Raw genomic sequence first — 22,279 nt, 5'->3', positions numbered from 1 at the left:
ATAAAAGGGGGTGGAGTCTTGCAAGCCCAGCATCAGGCCTGGCCCCCAAGAGGCTCAGCAGTCGTTTGCTAAAGGCTGTGAGTCTCCAAGGAGCACAGCCAATATGTCGGGAAGGACCGGATGACCAGGACCGCCGAGAAGAGCTGGCGGGATCTCTGGTGAGTCTCCAGAAGCCATGTTGTCAGATCTGATTGCTTCCCAGCTCCAGTAGTTTCATAGGAAGACCTAGAAGCTGGGACATGACGCAAATCACATGGATCCAGAAAACGCAGAATGATGGCTTCAGGAAATTTTCAGGACAGCCTACAACCTGAACACTAATCAGATGTCTTCTGAGCATTTAGAAAATGAAGGACATCGTGTATGTTTGCCGTGTGTAAGCACATCCTTTGTGCACATGCTTCACATCCTTTGCGGACAGAGCCAACCTAGGACATGTGATGCCTCCAGCAACTGTGGTGGCACCAACCATCAGGACACAGGGGACAGGTGACCACACAGTTACTCCCCAGCCCTGCAAGCAATTAAATGTTAGATGTGATTTAAAAATTTTTTGTTTAAGTTTATTTACTTTGAGAGAGCGAGCAATCAGCGGAGGGGCAGAGAGAGAGGGAGAGAGAGAATCACAAGCAGGCTCCTCACTGTCAGCATGGAGCCCAATGCAGGACTCAAACTTACAAACTGTGAGATCATGATGTGGGCCGAAACCAAGAGTCGTCGATGCTTAACCCACTGAGCCACCCAGGTGTCCCGTGTTAGAGGTGATTTTAAGAAGCTGTTACCATGGAAGTAGGCTTCCAAGGCTATGTCCTGGGTCCCAACTGCTCAAACAAAATCCACAATTGGAGAACCATACACTTAAAAACGGGTAAGATGCGGGGCACCTGGGTGGCTCAGTCAGTTAAGTGTCCGACTCTCGGTTTCAGCTCAGGTCATGGTCTCCAGGTTTGAATTCAAGCCCTACATTGGGCTCTGATCTGACAGCATGGAGCCTGTTTGGGATTCTCTCTCTCTCTTTCCCTCTCTCTCTGCCCCTCCCCTGCTTGCTCTCTCTCTCTCTCTCTCTCTCTCTCTCTCTCTCTCAAAAGTAAACAAAAAAAAATTTTTTTAATGGGTAAGATGGTAAATTTTATGTTACATGTATTTTATCACACACACACACAAATTTGAGGGAAAAAAAACCCATAACTGGAGAGAAGAGCACTGTGCACTGTGACAGACGCTGGATCCATGGGTCACCCTTAGGCAAGGGACAATGGGGAGATTTTAGGTGGAAAACCTGCAATTCTGGATGAGAAATAGACAAGAATAGGATGAGCGACTCTGGTGTGACCACAGTTGTAAAAAATGCCCGGGACACCTGAGTGGCTCAGTCGGTTAAGTGTCTAAGTGGAGCTCAGGTCATGAACTCGCGGTCCGTGAGTTCAAGCCCCGCATCGGGCTCTGTGCTGACAGCTCAGAGCCTGGAGCCTGCTTCAGATTCTGTGTCTCCTTGTCTCTCTGCCCCTCCCCCACTCGCACTCTGTCTTTCTCTCTCTCTCAAAAATAAATAAAACGTTAAAAAAATTTTTTTTAATGCCCAGAGATCATAAGTGACCCTGAGGTCAGCATAAGCTGGTGTTTTCGTGTTTGCCCACAAAAATGGAAGCTGACTTGGGACACATTAATAGAGTCTGTGCATGCAAGAGAGGAAGGGCTCTATTAGAGCTCACCTGAGTCTTATCCCCAGTTCTGACAAACTGGAAGGTGCCCAGAGGTGGGACCAGGAAGGGAAGGGGCCTGGATATCTCACAGGGGGCTACAGTGGAAGACTCCAGAAGACTGCTTGGAGGACCAGAGACTGGGCGGCCTTGAACATGTGACTCTACCTTACTGAGATTCTCATCTTAAATGGGATCATAGTAATTCCTTTTTAAAAATTTTTTGTAAATGTTTATTTATTTTTGAGAGAGAGAGAGAGAGAGAGAGACATACACACGCAGAGTGTGAACGGGGGAGAGGCAGAGAGGGAGACACAGGATCTGAAGCAGGCGCCAGGCTCTGAGCTGTCAGCACAGAGCCTGACGTGGGGCTCGGACTCACAAACTGTGAGATCATAACCTGAGCCGAAGTAGGACGCTTAACGGACTGAGCCACCCAGGTGCTCCTGGATCATTAGTGATTCCTACCAGGCAAGGTATTTGTGAAGACTAAATGGAATGATTCACTAAAAGGTTTTCGCTCAGTGCCTGGGATACAGTAGCATATATATACTAAGCCCTCAGTTACCTGGGAAGGCGAGAGGAGGACATGGCTGGTGACCCAGGTCTGGCAGAGGAACTGGGAACCCGCTGGGAAGCTCCTGAGCAACCTTACCTCTGGACATCTGTCCTGAACTTGTTCTGGCGTCACAAGAAAATTGGTCACCAAGAAGAACACATTCTCTCCCTAGAAAGCAAGTGTCAGAGTCAGTCTCTGCTTCCCTCTCCAAAAGAGAGAGGCCAGAAGCTGGCAGCTTGGCTTGTGGGGAAAGGGGTCCTGGCCCCATCAAGTCATCAACTCTGCCCCAGGAGAGCGCCTCCAGTGAGGCAAGTTGAAATAGAGAAGAGAGGCCAGCTGGGTTTCTGGCCTTTTCTAAGCCCACAGCTGCCTCTTTGAGACAAGTGTATCTTCCATGTTTGTATTCATTCCTTCGACCAGAATTTTCCAATTGCCTCCTGCTTCCAGGCACTGAAGATCCGGAGCTGAGTTGGACCAGGAGCCTGCCCAGGCTAGTCGGGAGGCGGGCCCCTCGTTGCGCACATGGTCAGGGGCCAGTGGAGCAGGCGGTGAACTCTGCCTGGGCAAACGGTGGCTAAGGACAGGCAGGGTGGCTGGCATCCAAGCGCCGTGTGTGTGAGTTCTGAAAGTTTGGGGCAATGCACACCCAGGAAAGAGAGAAGGCAGCAGGTGTGACGGCGGTCAGGATCTGGAGGGACTCGGTGGCCACCACGACGGAAAGGAAGTCTCCCCAGGGTGGAAACAAGGGTTGTCAAGCTCTGATTGATAACATATAGGACAGCTCAGGCTGGCTGCTGGGTAGAGTGCATCCGGGGACCCACTACCCACTAGAAGGTCACGGCCTCATACAGGTACGACACAGGCAGCAGTGAAAACTACTAGGAGATGGGATGGTCAGAGGGAGGGACAGGTCCAGCTTTGGCCCTCATTGGATGAAGAGAGGCCACACTGGGAGAGGGAGGTGATTTTTCTATGGACATGGTGGGTGTGTACCCAGGAGGCAGCCGTGCTAGAGGCAGGCGGTCACTGGGGTTACAGTTTTGGCACTGGCAGGATAAAGGTAGAAACTGAGACTGTGGGCAATCTGGGTAAAGGGAGGAGCCAGAAATGCCTCGTGGGAGGGCCAGAGGAGGAGTGTCCCAGGTCAGGGAGGGGAGCATTCAGGAAGCTCAAGGCCCTGGTTCCCCAAGCTTCTCCTGCCCCACCCTCAAGCTCAAGCCTTGAGTTCCTAAACTTTCCACTCTTCTAAGTACAGCCTCTGTAAAGGCTGTTCCTCTGGCCTGGCTTCCTGGTCTGTCCCCTTGTCCTCCTAGACACTCCTTACACATCCCAGAAAGCCCTATCCAGGCACCACTCCTCTGTAAGGCTCTTCCCAAGCCCGGCCCTATGACGGTGCCAGCACCCTGCTCTGGCATCACATGCCTCTCTCACACACATTCTCTGCAAGGGTGGTATCAGAGGTGTCACTGCCTAGCAGCAGAACCACGGCACCTACCTGTGGTGGCTTCACGAAGTCTGCCACATCCCACAGTCGGTTCCCCAGCTCCTCGATCTGGGTCACAGAAACCCCTTTGAGTTTGGTGATGACGGAAATCTGGGGGTCCAGGTCTCGCTCCTGGTAGCCTTTTTTGGCGAGGAGAGCCCACCTTAGGAAGAATTGATGGGCAGTGTGGCACGTCCCTGGCCCATGGTAAGCAAGTGGGACCCACCCTCTCAGCCTCTCTCCTCAGACACCCTGCAGGCTCCCAACCCAGGATTCAGGGCCCCTAGCTCCCCTCCAGCCTCATTTTCCACCCCAAACACCCTGCACAGATCAGAAGCTCCAACCATGATCAGAGAGCCAGTCTTTCATGGCACCCATGGGCTTGGAGATGCCCGTCACCTCCTCCTTCACCAGCCAACATCCTCCTCCTGTCCTGGCTAGGCCCAACTCCTCCTTAAAGACTCCCCCCCCCCCCCGACCCAGCTAAAATTGGTGGTCTCTGTCGGGGACCTTAGTGCTGCAGCTCTCCCAAACATCAGGAGCTACTTCCTACCCCACCAGGGGCCTCCTGGGTATGGGTGGGGGCCCATCTTGCTCTGTGTGCAGAGCTCAATATGGGCCTGGCAACAAGGCACAGGAGAGGAGGCAGGTGGACACACAGGAAGGAGTACACAAGCATACAGCTTGCTCTTGTATCCACTGACCTCCAGACAGACAAAGATCCTCCCTTCTGCCTACTTGCTCCCCTGTTCCCACCTGCTCCCCTCTGCTACCACCAGCTCAGCCCCTGAAGAGTCAAACCCTCAACCCTCAGCCCAGGACTAAGAGTCATTATCCCTCCAGCCAGTGTGGCCCAGGAGCCATTCTCTTACCCCACCACGTAGGCCATGACCCCGAGCTGCAGCAACCTCTGCAGGGCGCCCACCCGCCAGTTCCTGGTTATCACATACTTCTCCGTTTTGTAATCCAGAAGCCCCCAGCCCGCCAGGGCCCCCGGGGAGCCCATGCTTCCAGCTCCTGCTGTCTGCTGGGGCACATGAGTCAGCACAGCAGCTGCAGCCACAGCTGAATAGGAGGTAAAGCAGGCGTCCAAGCCGGCGGGCCAGCAGCTATTAAAGGGACACTTCCACTGGGGACAGGTTCCAGCTTCCACCCCTCAGCCCTGGGTTTAGTCCCAACCACCAGCTGCCCAGGGCCTGCTACCCTCTCCCTCTGCAGGGGCCCAGGGCCAGGCAGAGAGGAGCAGCCCCTGCAACCTGCCCTCTGGCCTCACTTCCTTGGGGGAGGGAAGGAGGAGGAAATGACAAGTGTCATAGGTACTGTGAGAGGGCAGCATGAGGACTGCAGGAGCCCAGAGGAGGGGTCAAGAAAAACCTCAGGAAAGGGGCGCCTGGGTGGCTTAGTCGGTTAAGCGTCCGGCTTGGGCTCAGGTCATGATCTTGCGGTTTGTGAGTTCAGGCCCCGCGTCGGGCTCTGTGCTGACAGCTCAGAGCCTGGAACCTGCTTCAGATTCTGTGTCTCCCTCTTTCTCTGCCCCTGCCCTGCTCACGCTGTCTCTCTCTGTCTCTCCAAAATAAGTAAACGTCAAAACAATTAATAAAAGAAAAAAAGAAAGGAAGAAAAACTTCAGGAAAAAGTGATCTCTGAAGTGACGCTTGCGGATTCTGAAGTTCAACAAGGACACTTGGAGAGGAATGTCCCTGGTGGAGGAAATAGCATATGAGACGCCAGAGCATGAGAGAGAACTGGCAGCCATACGGTGAGAGCGTGACTCTGGCTCCAGAGAGGAGGGTGATGGGGCTTTGCAAGGCTCCCCAGGCTTTCTCGTGCCGTGCGCCCGCAGAGCGCAGGGACTAAGGCACAGACTCTGGAGTCAGCCACGTTCCCCAGTCCGTGGAAGGCGGGGAAGGGGGGCCGATGCTGAAACCGTGGAGCACGCTCTCATCCGCTCAGCTTGTCAGCAGGCTAAAGGTCTACCCAGGCCAGCGACGGTTTCTACAGCAACCCACAACACCTGAGTTGCCCAGACGACGGCTGTCGGGAGGGGAGCGTTCCTATTGGCTGCAGCGGACGCCTGTTCGCTGCACGGCATATCCAATTTTCGGCGCAGACGGAGGGTCCGCCCACATCCCCGGGGAAGGGCTCGAGTTGCTGTGCGGTGCAGTCTCCGTCTCATTGCTGCCACTGAGAAATGGGCGTAGCTATGAGGCGTCCCTACAAGAGGCCTGGGGAGAATGAAGGCGAGGAGGAGGAGGAGGAGGAGGCGGCGGCGGCGGCGACGGCGGCGGCGGCGGCGGCGGCGGCGGCGGCGGCCGAGGCGGCGGCCGAGGCGGCGGCCGCTGGGCATCTTGCGGGAGCTCCGGAGGCCGAACAGCGTTCGGAAGTTGATTCAGACTCCGACCAGGAGACGGAAGGTGCTCCCGGGCAGGGATGGGGGCAGGCCTTTCTCCTCAACTGGGAGCTTATCCCGCAGGGTTGCAGAGGGCAGGCTGGGGCCAAGTAGGCAGGGGACCCCTGTCCAGCAGGGAGCGCACCCCTCCGTGGGACACCTTCAGGACAGCCTGTGGTCTCTCCAGTCCTGTGCCCTCCCCACAATGCTCCTGGCGGCATCAGGAGTTCCATCTTTAGAAGACGCCTCCAGGGGCGCTTGGGTGGCGAAGTCAGTTAAGTGTCCCACTCTTGATTTCCGCTCAGGTCCTGATCTCATGGTTTCATGAGTTTGAGCTTGAGGCCCGCATCACGCGCTGTGCTGACAGTGTGGAGCCTGCTTGGGATTCTCTCTCACTCTCTCCCTCCCTCTCTACCCCTCCCCCACTCACACTGTCTCTCTCTCTCTCAAAATAAATAAATAAACTTCAGAAAGAAAGAAAGAAAGAAAGAAAGATCTCAAAAGAAAGTAATAAGCTTAAGAAAGGAAAGGAAAGGAAAGGAGGAAAAAAAAAAAAACAAAAAAAAAAAAACACCTCCAGGGGCACCTGGCTGGCTCAGTAGGTGGAGTGGGGGACTCTTGATCTTAGGGTTGTGAGTTCGAGTCCCATCTTGGGTGTAGAAATTACTTAAAAATAAAATCTTAAAAAAAAAAGAGGGGTGCCTGACTGGCTCAGTTGGTTATTAAGCTTCGGACTCTTGATTTCGGCTCAGGTCATGACCTCACAGTTTGTGGGATTGAGCCCCAAGTCAGGCTCTGAGCTGACAGGGTAGAGCCTGCTTGGGATTCTCTCTTCCCTCTCTCTTTGCCTCTCTGCTGCTCTCTCTCTCTTAAAAGTAAATAAATGAACTTTAAAAGAAAGAAAGAAAGAAAGAAAGAAAGAAAGAAAGAAAGAAAGAAAGAAAGAAAGAGAGAGAAAAGAAGAAAACACCCCCAAAGTGATGTTAAAATGCAAAAACTCCACCAAACAGTGTAAGAGGGGGTGTCCTACCCAGAAATGGGATCAGGGCTGGGTTTTCCCAACCCCCAGGAACAACTAAGCTAATGAATGTATAAAACAGAATTGTTTCAGTTTCTTCCCCCATAAAATGTTCACAAAACATACGTGTTCTGCAACCCAGTGGAAAACACATAGCATGCACTTTGGCATCAGACAGGCAGGGTCCTGATCCTGGCTCTACTCAGATTAGCTATTACTTTCTGCGTGACTTTAGGGAAAGGATTTGCTTTCTCTGAGCCTCAGTCTCTACTAGCAGAGGAAGAAATGCTTCTAGAGGGAAACACAGACTGGATGGTGACAGAGGGTGGGGGGAGGAGGCTACTGTGTGTAGAGAGGGATCTGCATTCATCATCTCCCTGTCTCCTATCAGGCATCCATGGGCCTGGAGAACTGGTCAAGGACACCCTCTACCTGAGGTCTTGCCAGGCCCATAGAGTTGTGCCCGCCTCCTGCTTTCTGCGCCAAGGGAGCGCCCCAGAGCTGAACCTGCGGCACCGTGGCCTGGGGCCCCAGGTAACCTTGGGGAAACCCCGGGGCCAGGCTTGGAGTAAAAGGACCTCAGAGGCAGCAGCCATGGAGTGGCCCCTTCTTGAACCCATACTGCACACTCCCCAACTTTGCTATGTGCCAGGCATGTCCCATCCCCTGTATCTGGGTGACAGGTAGGATCGAGGCTATGACAGAATTCAGTGTAAGGGTTGAGGGGCCTGCAGGGGACCTCTAACCTGCTGGGGGGGGGGGGGCAGTCAGGGAAGGCTCCAGGAAGTGAGATCTGGGTGAAGCCTAGAAGAGAAGCAGGTGTCCCCTGGGCATGTGGGAAAGAGAGAGCCTTCCAGTTGGAGGGCACCAGGTGGGCTGAGCCCTGGAAACAAGCCAGGGTAGTGGCTAGCTGTGTCTGAGGCCTTCGCCCCTAGGAAAGACCAGGCCCCTCAGGCCCCTCTTTGTCCAAGGGTGCCCGGGCTCTGGCTTTCGCACTGAACTCCAATCCCTATGTCAAGCGGCTGGACCTTCGAGACAATGGGCTCTGTGAGGCCGGTGCAGAGGCCCTGGCAGGTGCCCTAAGCAAAAGCAGCAGCATTTGTGGTAAGTGCTGAGTTTGGGGCTGGTGGGCACATTTGAGTCCTCCCTTTCCTGAGGGGTGTGGGCTCCCCCCATAGCTGGGCCTTCTCACTTGGGGCCTGTTGGTGTTGCTGGTACAGGGGTCTTAACACAGGGTGGGGCTGATGGGGGTGGAGTTAGAATCTCTGTGGTGCCCCCAATGCTGGATGCTACTCCTCTCCTGATTGCCTACTCCCCACTCTCCTGCTTGGCTGGTCAGCACCTCCCCCTCCATATGGTGGCCTCCCATTGCCTAAATGCAGGGTGAAAGGGTCCTCCAACGGAGAGCCAAGGGGTGGACAGTGTGAGAGGGTGGAGGGCTGGGTGGGAATGAAGTGGGGCTGGATGCAAGCCACCTCTACCACCGATGAGCCACCTTCTACCAGGGATGACCCTGGGCAAGCCATTCACCCTTGCTGAGCCTTACTTTTCAACCTGTGAAATGGCCCCAACAATACTACTTAGCCCTTGGAGTTGTACTGAGTATTAAATGAAACTGCATATGTGACATGCTCCAAGCATGGCCACCTGGGCCGTCATTGCCAGTTCCCAGAAATGCATCAGTGAAGACTTCTGTGGATGTATTATATCGCTGCCAGGCATGAATCATCAACAGGGTGACTGGATCTCCATCACAGGCATCCTGCACAGCACCACGAAGTAGGCGGTTTTAACCCCTTGACAAAGAAGCTTGTGGATGCGTGGGGTGGGTGTGGGCATCAGAGAAGCTGCCTGGGGGCCTGGGGAGATGCCGCTGGTGAGTGGCAGAGTCACCATGCGACCCAGGATGGTCCAGCTGCAAAGCCCCTTCTGCTGCCTCAGGTCTGGAGGTTTGGGGGATAGAGGAAGGCGGAAGAGGGTGGTGCCGGGCTTCGGATCCCACTGATTGAGAAGTGGTGCTGACCCCTAGATGTGGACCTGTCGGAGAACCAGCTGGGAGCAGTGGGAGCCCAGGCTGTCTGTGCTGCCCTCATGGTGAACCCAACCATGCAGAAGATACAGCTGGCAGGAAATGGCCTAGACGAGCAGGCAGCCCCGTACCTTGCTGAACTCCTGCTGGCCCACACAGGCCTGAAATCCCTGGACTTGAGCTATAACCAGCTGAATGACCAAGCAGGTAACATCTGACCAGGGTCACCATGGGGGCACTTGAGCCTATCTTCCTGGGGCAGGGGTGGGTGAAGGTTGGCAGGACCATTCTGAACATTCATACTCTGGCTCCCATTTCCCATGTTCCACTTTAGCCTACCCCTCTCCCTGTCCTTCCACACAGAACCCTTAATCCATTCCACGGAAGTCATGGCCTGCTGCTGCATGTGCTGGGTGCTAATTTAGCCACTAGGGACCCAGTTGTGAACAAAACAAAGTCCCTGGCCTCAAGGAACACACGTTAACTAGATAATTCTCTACAATTATTGGTGCCACAAGATAAACAAAAGGAATGATTTTAGAGAAGAATGCTATAGAGAGGTGGTTGGGGAGGGCTCTGTGAGATGACATTTAAGCTGAAATGCGCAGGGTGGGAAGGAATCAGCAATAGCAAGACCAGAGAGAGAGAGAGCATTTAAAGCAGAGGAACAGGGACGCCTGGGTGGCTCAGTCGGTTAAGCGGCCGACTTCGGCTCAGGTCATGATCTCACAGTTCGTGAGTTCGAGCCCCACGTCGGGCTCTGTGCTGACAGCTCAGAGCCTGGAGCTTGCTTTGGGTTCTGTCTCCCTCTCTCTCTGCCCTTCCCCCCAGTTGTACTCTCTCTCTCTCTCTCTCTCTCTCTCTCTCTCTCAAAAATAAATAAACATTAAAAAAAAATAAAGCAGAGGAACAGTAAACATGCAGGCTTATTTCCCAGACTGATAGACACCGGTGTGACTGGGCTAGTGAGCCAGGAGAGAGGGGCCAAGCTGTGAGTTGAAGAGGCAGTGGAGAGCTTCAGGCCTACAAATCTTGGCAAAAGGCATGAAGATTTTATTTCAAGTACCGTCTTCACAGTACATCCACTTTGATGGGATTTCTTGATCTCACCGCTTTCATGTCCCGGGGCCTTTGCACAGGCTATCAGCTTTGCCAGGAGCATGCACTTCTACCTGTCTGTCCTCAAGCACTCCAGTCAGTTACAGGAATCACTCAGGACCCTGGGTTAGGAATACAAATTCCTGGGCCCTGGGCCTGCTGAACCAGAATCTTGGTGGGGGGATGCCCATGCATCTACATTTTAATGGGTACCCCAGGAGATTTATCTGATCAAGAAAGTTTGGGAATCACTTTTCTGTCTCAAGCTGCTTAGGGTAGGAATGGTACCAGCCTTGGCCTTTGAGAATCAGCCTTAGAATTTAACTGCCAGAGAGCCATTTACCTTCTAAGAAAATTATCTTTTTTTTTTTTTTTTTTTGAGAGAGAGAGAGAGAGAGAGAGAGAGAACACAAGGGTGGGGGGTGGTGTCGGGAGAGAGACAGAAAGACAGAGGGAGAGACAGAGAGGAGACACAGGATCTGAAGCAGGCTCCAGGCTCTGAGCTGTCAGCACAGAGCCCAATATGGGGCTCGAATCCACAAACTGTGAGATCATGACCTGAGCTGAAGTCAGTCGCTTTAACTGACGAAGCCACCCAGGTGCCTCCCTTCTAAGAGAATTATCATGAGAAGTCTGTGAAATTAAAAGAGAAGTTCAGGGCTGCTTGGGTGGATCAGTCAGTTAAGTGTCTGACTTCACCTCAGGTCATGATCTCGTGGTTTGTGAGTTCAAGCCTTGCATTGGACTCTCTGCTGTCAGCACAGAGCCCACTTCAGATCTTCTGTCTCTCTCTCTCTCTCTCTCTCTCTCTGCCCCTCCCCTACTCTCTCTCTCTCTGTCAAAAATGAATAAATAAACTTGAAAACAGGGAGAGAAGTTTATTTCAGACTTCCAAAAAACTAAGTATAGATGTCTCCCAGGTCTTCACAGTGAAAAGGTAAGCACCAGAGAGACAGCCAGGATAGTAGGGGCCGGAAGCTAAAGCTCTGTGAAGCCTGCACAAATATGGAGTACGGAGGTCTTCATCTTGGAAAAGGACAAACTCAGCAGGACCATTTTGTTTCCCTAAATGGGGATCTGTGGGGATCTCAACTCCCTTGAGGGGTGAAGAGCTTAGGTCTCAATCTCCCGATCTGACCCATGGCGAAGGTAGCCCCTGCCTCAGAGTTGGCTACAGAGGTCATGAAGACCAAGTATGGGAATTTCAAGAGGCCAATCATGCATGTTGGAGAATCTCCTCACCCTCTAGTTGTTCAGAAAGAAGGGTTTCCCTACAAAGTGCGGACCACCACTCTCTCTTCTCAGCCCCAGAAGTGTCTGTATCTGAGAACCCGCCGTGTCAGACCCAGTGCAAGTGTGGAATCCAGAGTCCTAGCTCAGGAAGGCATCACTGGGAGTCCTAGCAGCCTTGCAGGGAGCTCTCCAAAGTGCCAAAGCATCTTGCTCCAGTGGGTCCTGCTGGAGTAGGCTGGCTGGCTTTCTTTCTTTTTCTTTCTTTCTTTCTTTCTTTCTTTCTTTCTTTCTTTCTTTCTTTCTTTCTTTCTCTCTTTCTCTCTCTCTCTTTCTTTCTGTCTTTTAAAAACTTTTAACATTTTTATTTATTTTTGAGAGACAGACAGAGCACAAGCAGGGGAGGGGCAGAGAGAGAGGGAGACACAGAAGCAGGCTCCAGGCTCTGCAAGGTCAGCACAGAACCCGATGCGGGGCTCGAACCCACCAACTGTGAGATCATGACCTGAGCCGAAGTTGGATGCTTACTGGACTGAGCCACCCAGGTGCCCCTCTTTCTTTCTGTCTTTCTTTCTGCCTTTCTTTCTGCCTTTCCTTCTTTCTTTCTTTCTTTCTTTCTTTCTTTCTTTCTTTCTTTCTTTCTTTCTTTCTTCTTTCTTCCTGTCTCTGTCTTTCTTGTCTTTCTTTTCTTTTCTTTTCTTTTCTTTTCTGTCTCTCCTCTCTCTTTCTTTCTTTTTTTGAGATTTTATTTTTGGGGCTCATGGTTGGTTCAGTAGGTTGTGCTTCTGACTCTTGATTTTGGCACAGGTCATGATCTCACGGTTTGTGGGATTGACCCCTGAGTAGGGCTCTGAGCTGAGAGTGTGGAGCCTGCTTCAAATTCTCTCTTTCCCTCTCTCTCTCTGCCCCTCCCCTGCTCACTCTCTCCCTCTCTCAAAATAAATAAATAAACTTAAAAATATCTCATGTTTAAGTAACTTCTACACCTAAGGTGGGGCTTGAACTCACAACCCCTAGATCAAGAGTTGCATGCTCTACTGACTGAGCCAGCCAGGCACCCCCCAAGCAGGCTAGTTCTGCTTAATTAGTGCATCTGTTTTTCTTCCGTGCATTTCTTCAAACTAGCCTCACTAAACCTGCAAGAGGAGGAGCTGAGACCATGGAGAGGAGTCAAATTCAGATCCTTGAGGGACTCCTAGGCTGATGGGAAAGACTGGCCAGGCAGAGAGGTCATTAGATCAGAGCCTGGAAGGATAGAAGCATAGTGGACCTGGGGCCTGAGGCAGCCTAGCCCAGCTGGGTAAGCAAGGCTTCCTGATGTCATGAACCCAGGTTAGAAGGACGAGGAGCTGTTATCCAGGTGAAGAAGGGGGTCAACAGTTCTACACAGGGGGACAGCCCAGAGGCATGGGAGCAGGTCAGACTGGCTGAATGCTGACAGAGTGGAGAGCATGATGGGTGGCTGGGGCTTCTCTGCATTTTATAAGCTAAAAATCTCTCGGGGTTTCTTACCCTGCACTGCTCCCTCTTTCCTTTCTCCACCACAAGTGTCTCCTTTGCACACAGCTGCACCAGCCTCATCACCTTTTGCCTATAGACTATGGCACAAGCCTTCCAACTGGTGTCCTGGGTTCTAACCCTGCCCCTGCCTACCCCAGTCCATACCCTACACCTGCCACTAAGGAGCCCAGCCTTGTCATTTCTTAAAGCCCTCCCTGCCTACTAATCGGTTTGTGCCCAAAAGTCTTGGTCCAGCATTGATGGCCTCTCAGTATCTTTCCAGTGTCCATCATTGCTACCTCATTTCACTGGCTTCCCCCCACCCACCAGGCCTGTGGGAATTTCCTCAGGTGCTCTATGCTCCCACATGCCTCTACACATTTGCTCTTTCCCATGTCTGTTCTCCACTGTGCATGCACACACACCTGGTGAGTCCCTCAGTCTTCAAGATTATCTCCTTTTTCCTCACTTTCCTGACCCTCCTCAAAAGCGAGTAAGTCCCCACGCTGTTCCCACACATCCCCATTTGTAGTCTATAGTAACTCACATCCCATTAAGTTGTATTTACATTTGAACAACATGGGTTTGACTGCGTGGGTCCACTTATACACAATTTTTTGTTTTTATAAATACAGTCTAGTATTATAAGTGTATTTCCTCTTATGATTTTCCTTCTTTTTTTTAAGTTTTATTTATTTATTTTGAGAGAGAGAGAGAGCAAGCACGTGCGTAAGCGGGGGAGGGGCAGAGAGTGGGGAGAGAGAGAATCCCAAGCAGGCTCCATACTGTCAGCACAGAGCCTGACACTGGGCTTGATCTCACAAACCATGAGGTCATGACCTGAGCCAAAAGCAAGAGTTGGATGTTCGACCTACTGAGCCAGCCAGGTGCCCCACATAATTTTCTTAATATTTTCTTCAGGTGGGGCGCCTGGGTGGCTCAGTCGGTTGAGCATCTGACTTTGGCACATGATCTCACCGTTTGCGAGTTCAAGCCCCATGTGGGGCTCGGTGCTGACCGTTCAGAGCCTGGAGCCTGCTTCAGATTCTGTGTCTCCCTCTCTTTCTGCCCCTCCCCCGATCTCTCTCTGTGTCTCTCAAAAATAAATAAACATTTAAAAGTAATAATAATATTGGGGTGCCTGGGTGGCTCAGTCGGTTAAGCGTCTGACTTCAGCTCAGGTCATGATCTCTCAGTTTGTGAGTTTAAGCCCCGCGTTGGGCTCTGTGTTGCCAGCTCAGAGCGTGGAGCCTGCTTCTGATTCTGTGTCTCCCCCTCTCTCTCTCTGTCCTTCCACTGCTCACGCTCTGTCTCTCTCTCTCAAAAATAAATAAACATTAAACAAATTTTTAAAAATAATAATAATATTTTCTTCGGGTTACTTTATTGTAAGAATACAGCATATAATATGTATAACATACAAAATATGTGTTAATCGACACTTTACATTCTCGATAAAGTCTTCTTTCTAAAATCCAATAGCAGTAGGCTGTTAGTAGTTGAGGTTTGGGGGGACGGTCAAAGTTATATGCAGATTTTTGGCTGCACGGGGGTTGGCACCCCTAACCCCTGTGCTATTCAAGGGTCAACTGCTTCTCCCCCATTAAATGTGAATTCTTTTAGGACAGAGCAGGCCCATATAGGGTTCAACTTGGTGACTGTTGTGCCAAGCGGAGACCCTGGCACACAGCGGTCATCAGTATTATTTTTTGAGGGAAAGAACAGAGTGAATAAGGCCTGTCTTGGTGTTTCTGAAGGGGAGATGCTTGGACCAGCCCTGGCAGAAAATACTGGACTCACCGAGCTTAATATAAACTGGAATCACCTTCGAGGACCAGGAGCTGTAGCCTTTGCCAGGGCACTGGAGGTATGAACACCTCTGTCACCCATCTGCCCTCTGGCCTGTCCTGTGGGGACAGTCTCCCAGGTGCCAGCTTCCTATCTTTGCAGCTCTTCAGAAATGACCCTTGGATCCTTCAAGCAGAGCTTAAAGAATATTTTGTTTGGTGGTTTTAATTGTCCCAGCCCCATTTCGTGACTCCAAAATACCGTGCTCACTCTCATGTCACTTACTCAAGGGTCTGCAGTTCAATGTTGCACACCTTCTCCATTTATTACAGACATATGGCTGGTGGGGGACATCGTGCAGTCTGGTGACACATGCCTGCTATGGGCACATGCAGATGCTTCCCTGAGATGACAGCCCTGCACCCTGCGTCCCAGCACATAGTCTTAAACATCCCACCTGCTTCCTCCGATGTTGTGGTTCATAAGCCTCGGGAATGTGTGGCTCCTAGCCCCTGCCAGGATGCCCCTGGTGCTGGCTAGCTTTGTGGGGCCCTCCTCAGGGAACAGCAGCAGCTGCCTTGCCCCCCTCCTCAGGGGCTGACCTGGGGATCCTGCCCCACAGGGTGGTGGGTCAGGCTCTGTCCTCCCAGTGCACCCACAAGCTCCTGCCCTTCTCCCCATCACAGCCCCCCCAAAGCCCTTCACCGGAGTCCCTCTGTCATTCTGCTCTGTGCCTCAGAGGACCTGCCCTTGAGCCTCGCCCCCCCCCCCGCCCCCAGCAGTCATGGAACCAGACCACTGTGTCCCTGGGGTCTGCTGCTGAGCGGTGGGCCTCTCAGTCTCTGAGGATCATCCACACCCACAACCACCCTTGGTGCCGTGCTTCCGGTCATTTGGTTCTCCCGGCCACCGTCATCCAAGCCACAAGACTCTTACCAGGAACCTCTGACCTTGTGCTCTCAGCCCGTGCTTTTTTGCACCCTGGGCCTCCCGGGCTCTGAGGCGGTGACCCCTGGCTTTCCCCACTTCACAGGTGGTCTCCTGGCTTCACTCTTCTGCATTCTAGGCAAACATCTTCCTGAGAGTCCTGGACATCTCATACAATGGCTTTGGAGATCCTGGAGCATCTGCAGTGGGTGAGGCACTTAAGACCAACAATGTGTTGGAAGAGCTCAACATGAGGTGAGGCACACAGGGTGGCCCTGTGTCACAGTCTCCAGATCCATAGCCACCTGAGGGACCAGGGACTCCCTGATCCTGTTGCTGTTTACCACCTTAGCAACTCCCAAGCCTACCACAGTTTACCCACGATGGGGCTTGAGACACAATCCAAGAGCACCCAACTCCCTCCTTCTCACTCAAGTTTATCACCGGGTTGTTTTTTTTTTTTTTTTAAGTTTGAAAAAAAAAATTATTTAAGTAATCTCTACACCCTATAAGAGTTCAAACTCATGACCCCAAGATCAAGAGTCACGGGCTCTATCGACTGAGCCAGCCGGGTGCCCCTCAAGTTCAGCACTTGTACCTTGGAGCTCATAATTCCTGACGGATAGGTGGGGGCTGCTAGTGAAAAGATATATGTAAAACATCTTCACTTAAAAAGGGGAGGAGGGGTGCCTGGGTGGCTCAGTTGTTTGAGTGTCCAACTCAATTTTGGCTCAGGTCATGATCCCAGGGTCGTTGGGGGGGGGGGGGTAAGGGAGGGGAAAGTAGGGGAGGGATGCTCCAGGTGTGCTTGCTGAGTGATCTCCCTCAACACTGGGAACCAGGGTTGTTATCCAGCTTTTACATACTGACCTGCCCAGGGTCCCTGGGACATCAGTGGAGGCTGGAACATGAAGCCCAAGCAGGTGGATGCACCAGCAACACCAGCTTGGACCCTGGGACCATCTGGCTCTACACAGCTGCTCGGAAGGTAGCAAAATGCATATGTCTTCCTGTTGCAGCAACAACCGCATCTCTGCAGTGGGAGCCCTGAGCCTGGGCCTGGGCCTCCGGGTCAACCAGACACTGAGGATGCTTGTTGTGAGTGCTAGCCTGATGGGCCAGGCCCCAGCATAGACCTGCCTGTATGTGTCCACACAGATCCCTCCCCTGCCTCATCTCCCCACTCCAGTGGCAGCAGGGTATGAATTTCTAGAGCCCAGATGAGGGAGGGGACCTCCTGGCTGCCTCCTATGACCACTTCTTTCCCTTGCCATTCCCTCACCCACCTCTGACCTGACCCCGGCACTTCTTCCGACTCCTCCCTCATCCATCCTTCTCCCCCCAACCCCCAGCAGTGTCACCTCCACCTCCCGACTGTCCTTGCTCCTTCTCAGCTCACTGGGTCAGCCCAGGTGTACCGTTGGCTATGCTCAGACCTACTTGAGGCCTTGTGTGACAGATGGGGTTTCCCTTTCTTCAGCATTGCCAGTCGAGTAGGAAAAGGGAGGGCGCAATGGAAGGTGAAGCCCAAGAGGGCCACTGTGCTCAGAGGACAGGTCCTGGGGGGTATCCAGCCCTGCCTGGCTCTCAGCTCCATCAACTGGCAGAAGAGCCTCCTGTGGGCGTCTGGATGGCTCAGTCAGTTAAGCATCAGACTTCGGCTCAGGTCATGATCTCATGGTTCATGAGTTCAAGCCCCGCATCAGTCTCTACTGTCAGTGCAGAGCCCACTTTAGATCTTCTGTCTCCTCTCTCTGTGCCTCCCCTGCTCATGCGCGCTCTCTCTCTCTCTCTAATAAACATTAAAAAGAAGAAGAAGAAGAAGAAGAAGAGCCCCCTGAAGCAGTCCCATCCACGCTCCCCCCCTGCAGCCCAGACCTCTCTTAAGCTCTGGATCCCCATTTACAGCCACCTGCTGGACCATCCCCTAGATGTCCCATGGGCATAAATCACAACCCGAAGGCATCCTCTCTCTCTAAGGGCTGCCTCTTGTGGTGGGGGAAGGGGGGATCCTCACTGAGTCAGAAGTAGGCGCCCAGTGCTCACTCCTCCCTCTCTTTTCCTTGCCTTCCAACCTTCATCTTACTTCCTGCAGGGTGCTGGGGCTGCCTGCTTTTCCTTCTCACTTCCCCTCAAGTTCCGTTGACCTGTGAGTTTCCCATCTCTCGTCCTTCCTTCTCACCTGCCAGTTGATCTTTCTAAAGCAGAAACATGCCCCCGTCCCCTCCTTGCTTTAAACCTGTCAACGGCTCCCCTCTGGATAAATCCAAGGTTAGTAGTATGGCATTCACCGCACATTGGGCTCTGGGCTCTGCCACAGCCCCTCTGCCTTCCACCGCTGAAGCTCATTCGCTCACCCCAAGCTGCTCTGAATTTTCTGCACATGATGCAATTTCTCCCCTTTGTTTTGCTCCTCCTGCTCTTGCTGAAATACCCAGCTCTGCCCGCCTCACCCGTAAAGCTCAGTGCGGGTGCGTAAACTTCACCTCCCCAGAAGAGTTGATGTACACTCTCATTGCACTTATCACACTGCATTTTCATGATGTTTCCTTTTCCTCTCCTCCCCGTGATGGGTGAATTCCTTAAAGGCAGAGCTGTGCCTTGTGTGTCCGTATCTTTGGCATCTGGCACAGATTTGGGCATATGCTGGGCGCTCAGCCAGTGCATACTCCCTTCCCCTCTTCCCCAGCCTCACCGCCTCACCCAGGGTGTTTTGTCAGTGGAGACAAATTCTGAGCTGAGACAGTGGGGCTGTCCTGAGGCACTTGTCATCAGAGATGAAGAATCCTTCCCTCCCTTTTGACTTGCTCCACCTCCAGCTTCCCTGGGCTCAGTTTTTCTCAATTGTGTGTGTGTTTCTCAGATGTCCAGGAATCCCATGCGAGGCGAAGGCTGCTTTGGAGTTCTAAAGTCTGTCCGGGATAATCCAGGGTCCGCCCTAGAACTGCTGGATTTCTCTGTAAGAGCTTTTCATAAATCTCATCTGTGATCCTTCCAACAGCCCCACGAGTTCTCATTTAGAGGAAGAAAGTAGGGATTAGAGAAACAGCATGTCCTGCTCAGATACTCAGTGTGGCTAAGTCTGAGTTCCACCCCAGGCCTGAATGGAGGGTCACAATGCCACTGTGGCTTTATTTCCACTCCTGACTGGGGGATACCGTTGCGGTCTCATCTCTGACTCATGCCTGGGTTCTTCATTGGCTGAGAGAGAATTGCCTCAGAGGACACTTAGCTCACTGTTCACTGACGTTTGGATTTGAAGGTTCAGTACTTACCCACCTCACCCCCTGGCCTGTTCTGCCTGCAGGTGGATATTGTTGCTGGAAGATTCACTCGTGTGGCTTTGAGGGAGATTAAGACTCCTTTTCATTCAGTTGGGTTTTTTTTTTTGTTTTTTTTTTTTTAGGGGAGAGGGGCAAAGGGAGAGAGAGAGAATGAGAGAGAGAGAGAGAGAGAGAGAGAGACAGAGAGAGAGAGAGACAGAGAGAATCTTAGGCAGGCTCCATGCTAAGCATGGAGCCTGATGCAGGGCTCAATCCCACGACCCTGAGATCATGACCTGAGCTGAAATCAAGAGTCAAATGCTCAACCATCTGAGCCACCGAGGCATCTCAATTGTGCCTTTTTAATATAGAAAATTCAGGGCACCTGGGCGGCTCAGTTGGTTAAGTGTCTGACTCTTGCTTTTGGCTCAGGTCATGATCTCATGGTTCATGAGATCAAGCCCCATGTTGGTCTCTGCACTGAAAGGAGGGAGCCTGCTTGGGATTCTCTCTCTGTCCCTCTGTGTTCCCCTCCGCTGCTCGCTCGCTCTCTCTCTCTCAAAATAAATAAACTTAAAAATATAGAGAGAAAATTATATAAGCAGTTAAACATTAAGAAGAGAATCCCCAAACACAAGTTATTAAACTGAAGTCTAGTCACAAATCACTGCTTATTCTAACCCTCATTTATTTAAAACCAGATTTGTGTCAAAGTCTTTCCAGAGACGTTTTTACAGTTCCAATCCTTCAGGCCTGGGACAACTGATGCTTCCTTCTTCTTATTGCTTATTGCTTCCTTCTGCCTGCCCAGTTTCTACAGCTCCAAAGCCAGAGAGTAGCATGCCTTGACCATGTTCCGCTTGCTCTGAGAATTCCTGTCAGCACTGGATTCCATCATTAAAAAAAAAAAAAGGAATTATATATGAAACTTCTGCAAAAATACATGCTTATTCAATATAATGTATGGTTATTAACAGAAGCTTTTAGCATAACAGAAACACCACAGACTTTGGAATCAGGCCTGGGACCAAATCCTGAGTCCATCAACATGGGATCTTCTGAATTGGAGAGCAACACCTGTCTAGATGCAATGTTCCGTTTTCCTATTCCTTGACTGATATTAGTCTAATCTCCCTAGCCTAGATCTTCTCAGTTTTAAGGGAAATACTTCGGGGCACCTGAGTGGCTCAGCTGGTTGAGCGTCCGACTTCGGCTCAGGTCATGATCTCACGGTCCGTGAGTTCGAGCCCCGCGTCGGGCTCTGGGCTGATGGCTCAGAGCCTGGAGCCTGTTTCTGATTCTGTGTCTCCCTCTCTCTCTGACCCTCCCCCGTTCATGCTCTGTCTGTCTCTGTCCCAAAAATAAATAAACGTTGAAAAAAAAAAAATAGTCAAATGCTCAACCATCTGAGCCACCGAGGCATCTCAATTGTGCCTTTTTAATATAGAAAATTCAGGGCACCTGGGCGGCTCAGTTGGTTAAGTGTCTGACTCTTGCTTTTGGCCCAGGTCATGATCTCATGGTTCATGAGATCAAGCCCCATGTTGGTCTCTGCACTGAAAGGAGGGAGCCTGCTTGGGATTCTCTCTCTGTCCCTCTGTGTTCCCCTCCGCTGCTCGCTCGCTCTCTCTCTCTCAAAATAAATAAACTTAAAAATATAGAGAGAAAATTATATAAGCAGTTAAACATTAAGAAGAGAATCCCCAAACACAAGTTATTAAACTGAAGTCTAGTCACAAATCACTGCTTATTCTAACCCTCATTTATTTAAAACCAGATTTGTGTCAAAGTCTTTCCAGAGACGTTTTTACAGTTCCAATCCTTCAGGCCTGGGACAACTGATGCTTCCTTCTTCTTATTGCTTATTGCTTCCTTCTGCCTGCCCAGTTTCTACAGCTCCAAAGCCAGAGAGTAGCATGCCTTGACCATGTTCCGCTTGCTCTGAGAATTCCTGTCAGCACTGGATTCCATCATTAAAAAAAAAAAAAAAAAGGAATTATATATGAAACTTCTGCAAAAATACATGCTTATTCAATATAATGTATGGTTATTAACAGAAGCTTTTAGCATAACAGAAACACCACAGACTTTGGAATCAGGCCTGGGACCAAATCCTGAGTCCATCAACATGGGATCTTCTGAATTGGAGAGCAACACCTGTCTAGATGCAATGTTCCGTTTTCCTATTCCTTGACTGTTATTAGTCTAATCTCCCTAGCCTAGATCTTCTCAGTTTTAAGGGAAATACTTCGGGGCACCTGAGTGGCTCAGCTGGTTGAGCGTCCGACTTCGGCTCAGGTCATGATCTCACGGTTTGTGAGTTCGAGCCCGGTGTCGGGCTCTGGGCTGACAGCTCAGAGCCTGGAGCCTGCTTCGGATTCCATGTCTCCTTCTCTCTCTGCCCGTCCCCTGCTTGTGCTCTGTCTCTCTGTCTCTCAAAAATAAATCACTGTAAGGGAAATACTTCTAAATCCTTACAGTTCGTGTAAAACCATTCCCAGGGCTCAGCCTGGTCCTTCTGTGAAATGAGGCTAAAATCTCCCACCCAGAGTCATTGTGAAGATGGGATGAGATAGCAGACCCCACAGAAAAGGCCTATGTAGAGAAAGACACTATTGGTGCTAGTATCCTTCCCCTCACTCCCCGTGCCTTTTCATTTGTTATTGAGGAATAACGTTTATGCTGAAAGGTACACATGGATTGGGGTGTGAATTTCCACAAACAGCACAGACCTATGCAACCAACCTGCAGGTCAAGAAATCACAGACTCCGAGGAGCTCCCCGGAGCCCTTCCCTTCCCTATTTCCATAGTTTGGGGACTAATGACATTGTCATCCATAGGAGAGAAGCTGCCCTAAGGATTTTCTCCAAAACCTTGTGTGTACCAGCAAAAACCAGCAAAGTTCTCAGAAGGTGGTAATGTATTGCCTTGTAATGGGTTTCTCCTCAGGATATCCAAGTGGACAGAGAGTTTGATGACCTCGCTATCTCAGTGAAGGCAATTCTTCCAGCACTTTATATCAAGACTGCTGCCCACAGAGTGGAGTACAAAAGACTTGCCTCCAGTCTACACCCCGTCCCTACTGGCGTCTGTCCCTAAGTGACTGCGGTATGTGGCTTCTTCTCACATTGGCCGCTTCAACTTCCATGTGGAGAGTTCTTGGCCTCAGGATGCTTTATTACCACTTGAGTCTGCAGTGAGTCCCCATGTCAGCTGGGTGGTAAGTCCTGTGGAGCCTGTCTTCATGATGACTCAGACACTTGTACCCTCCTCTCCATCCCATGGCCTCTGTTA

At 51.4% G+C, this 22,279-nt stretch overlaps 2 protein-coding genes across 3 annotated transcripts; one reads left to right on the top strand and one right to left on the bottom strand.

Moving 5' to 3' along the window:
- Positions 1-2,093: 2,093 nt before the first annotated feature.
- On the bottom strand, positions 2,094-5,081 carry P2RX6 (purinergic receptor P2X 6). 2 transcript variants are annotated; one of them, XM_045458054.1, is made up of 3 exons: positions 4,693-5,081; positions 3,755-3,905; positions 2,094-2,427 (listed from the first exon to the last, which is right to left on the bottom strand). In XM_045458054.1, the coding sequence occupies exons 1-3, from the start codon at positions 4,746-4,748 to the stop codon at positions 2,155-2,157; spliced, it is 480 nt and encodes a 159-aa protein (XP_045314010.1). In that variant the 5' UTR covers positions 4,749-5,081; the 3' UTR covers positions 2,094-2,154. The 2 variants fall into 2 exon arrangements, with proteins under 2 accessions (XP_045314010.1, XP_045314009.1); XM_045458053.1 differs by having other exon boundaries at positions 4,615-5,071.
- Positions 5,082-5,436: 355 nt separating this feature from the next.
- On the top strand, positions 5,437-22,279 carry LRRC74B (leucine rich repeat containing 74B). The gene is made up of 11 exons (XM_045459266.1): positions 5,437-5,501; positions 5,707-5,905; positions 6,060-6,156; positions 7,541-7,683; positions 8,121-8,253; positions 9,179-9,385; positions 14,764-14,873; positions 15,861-15,976; positions 16,741-16,819; positions 18,585-18,680; positions 21,935-22,279. Exons 1-11 carry the CDS (start codon positions 5,437-5,439, stop codon positions 22,082-22,084), a joined length of 1,395 nt encoding a protein of 464 aa, XP_045315222.1. The 3' UTR covers positions 22,085-22,279.

This window comes from Leopardus geoffroyi, chromosome D3, assembly GCF_018350155.1.
Source record: "Leopardus geoffroyi isolate Oge1 chromosome D3, O.geoffroyi_Oge1_pat1.0, whole genome shotgun sequence".
NCBI classification, from domain to species: Eukaryota; Metazoa; Chordata; class Mammalia; order Carnivora; family Felidae; genus Leopardus; species Leopardus geoffroyi.
The sequence above is the reverse complement of the archived record's forward strand: the minus strand, read 5'-3'. Positions and strand labels throughout refer to the sequence as shown.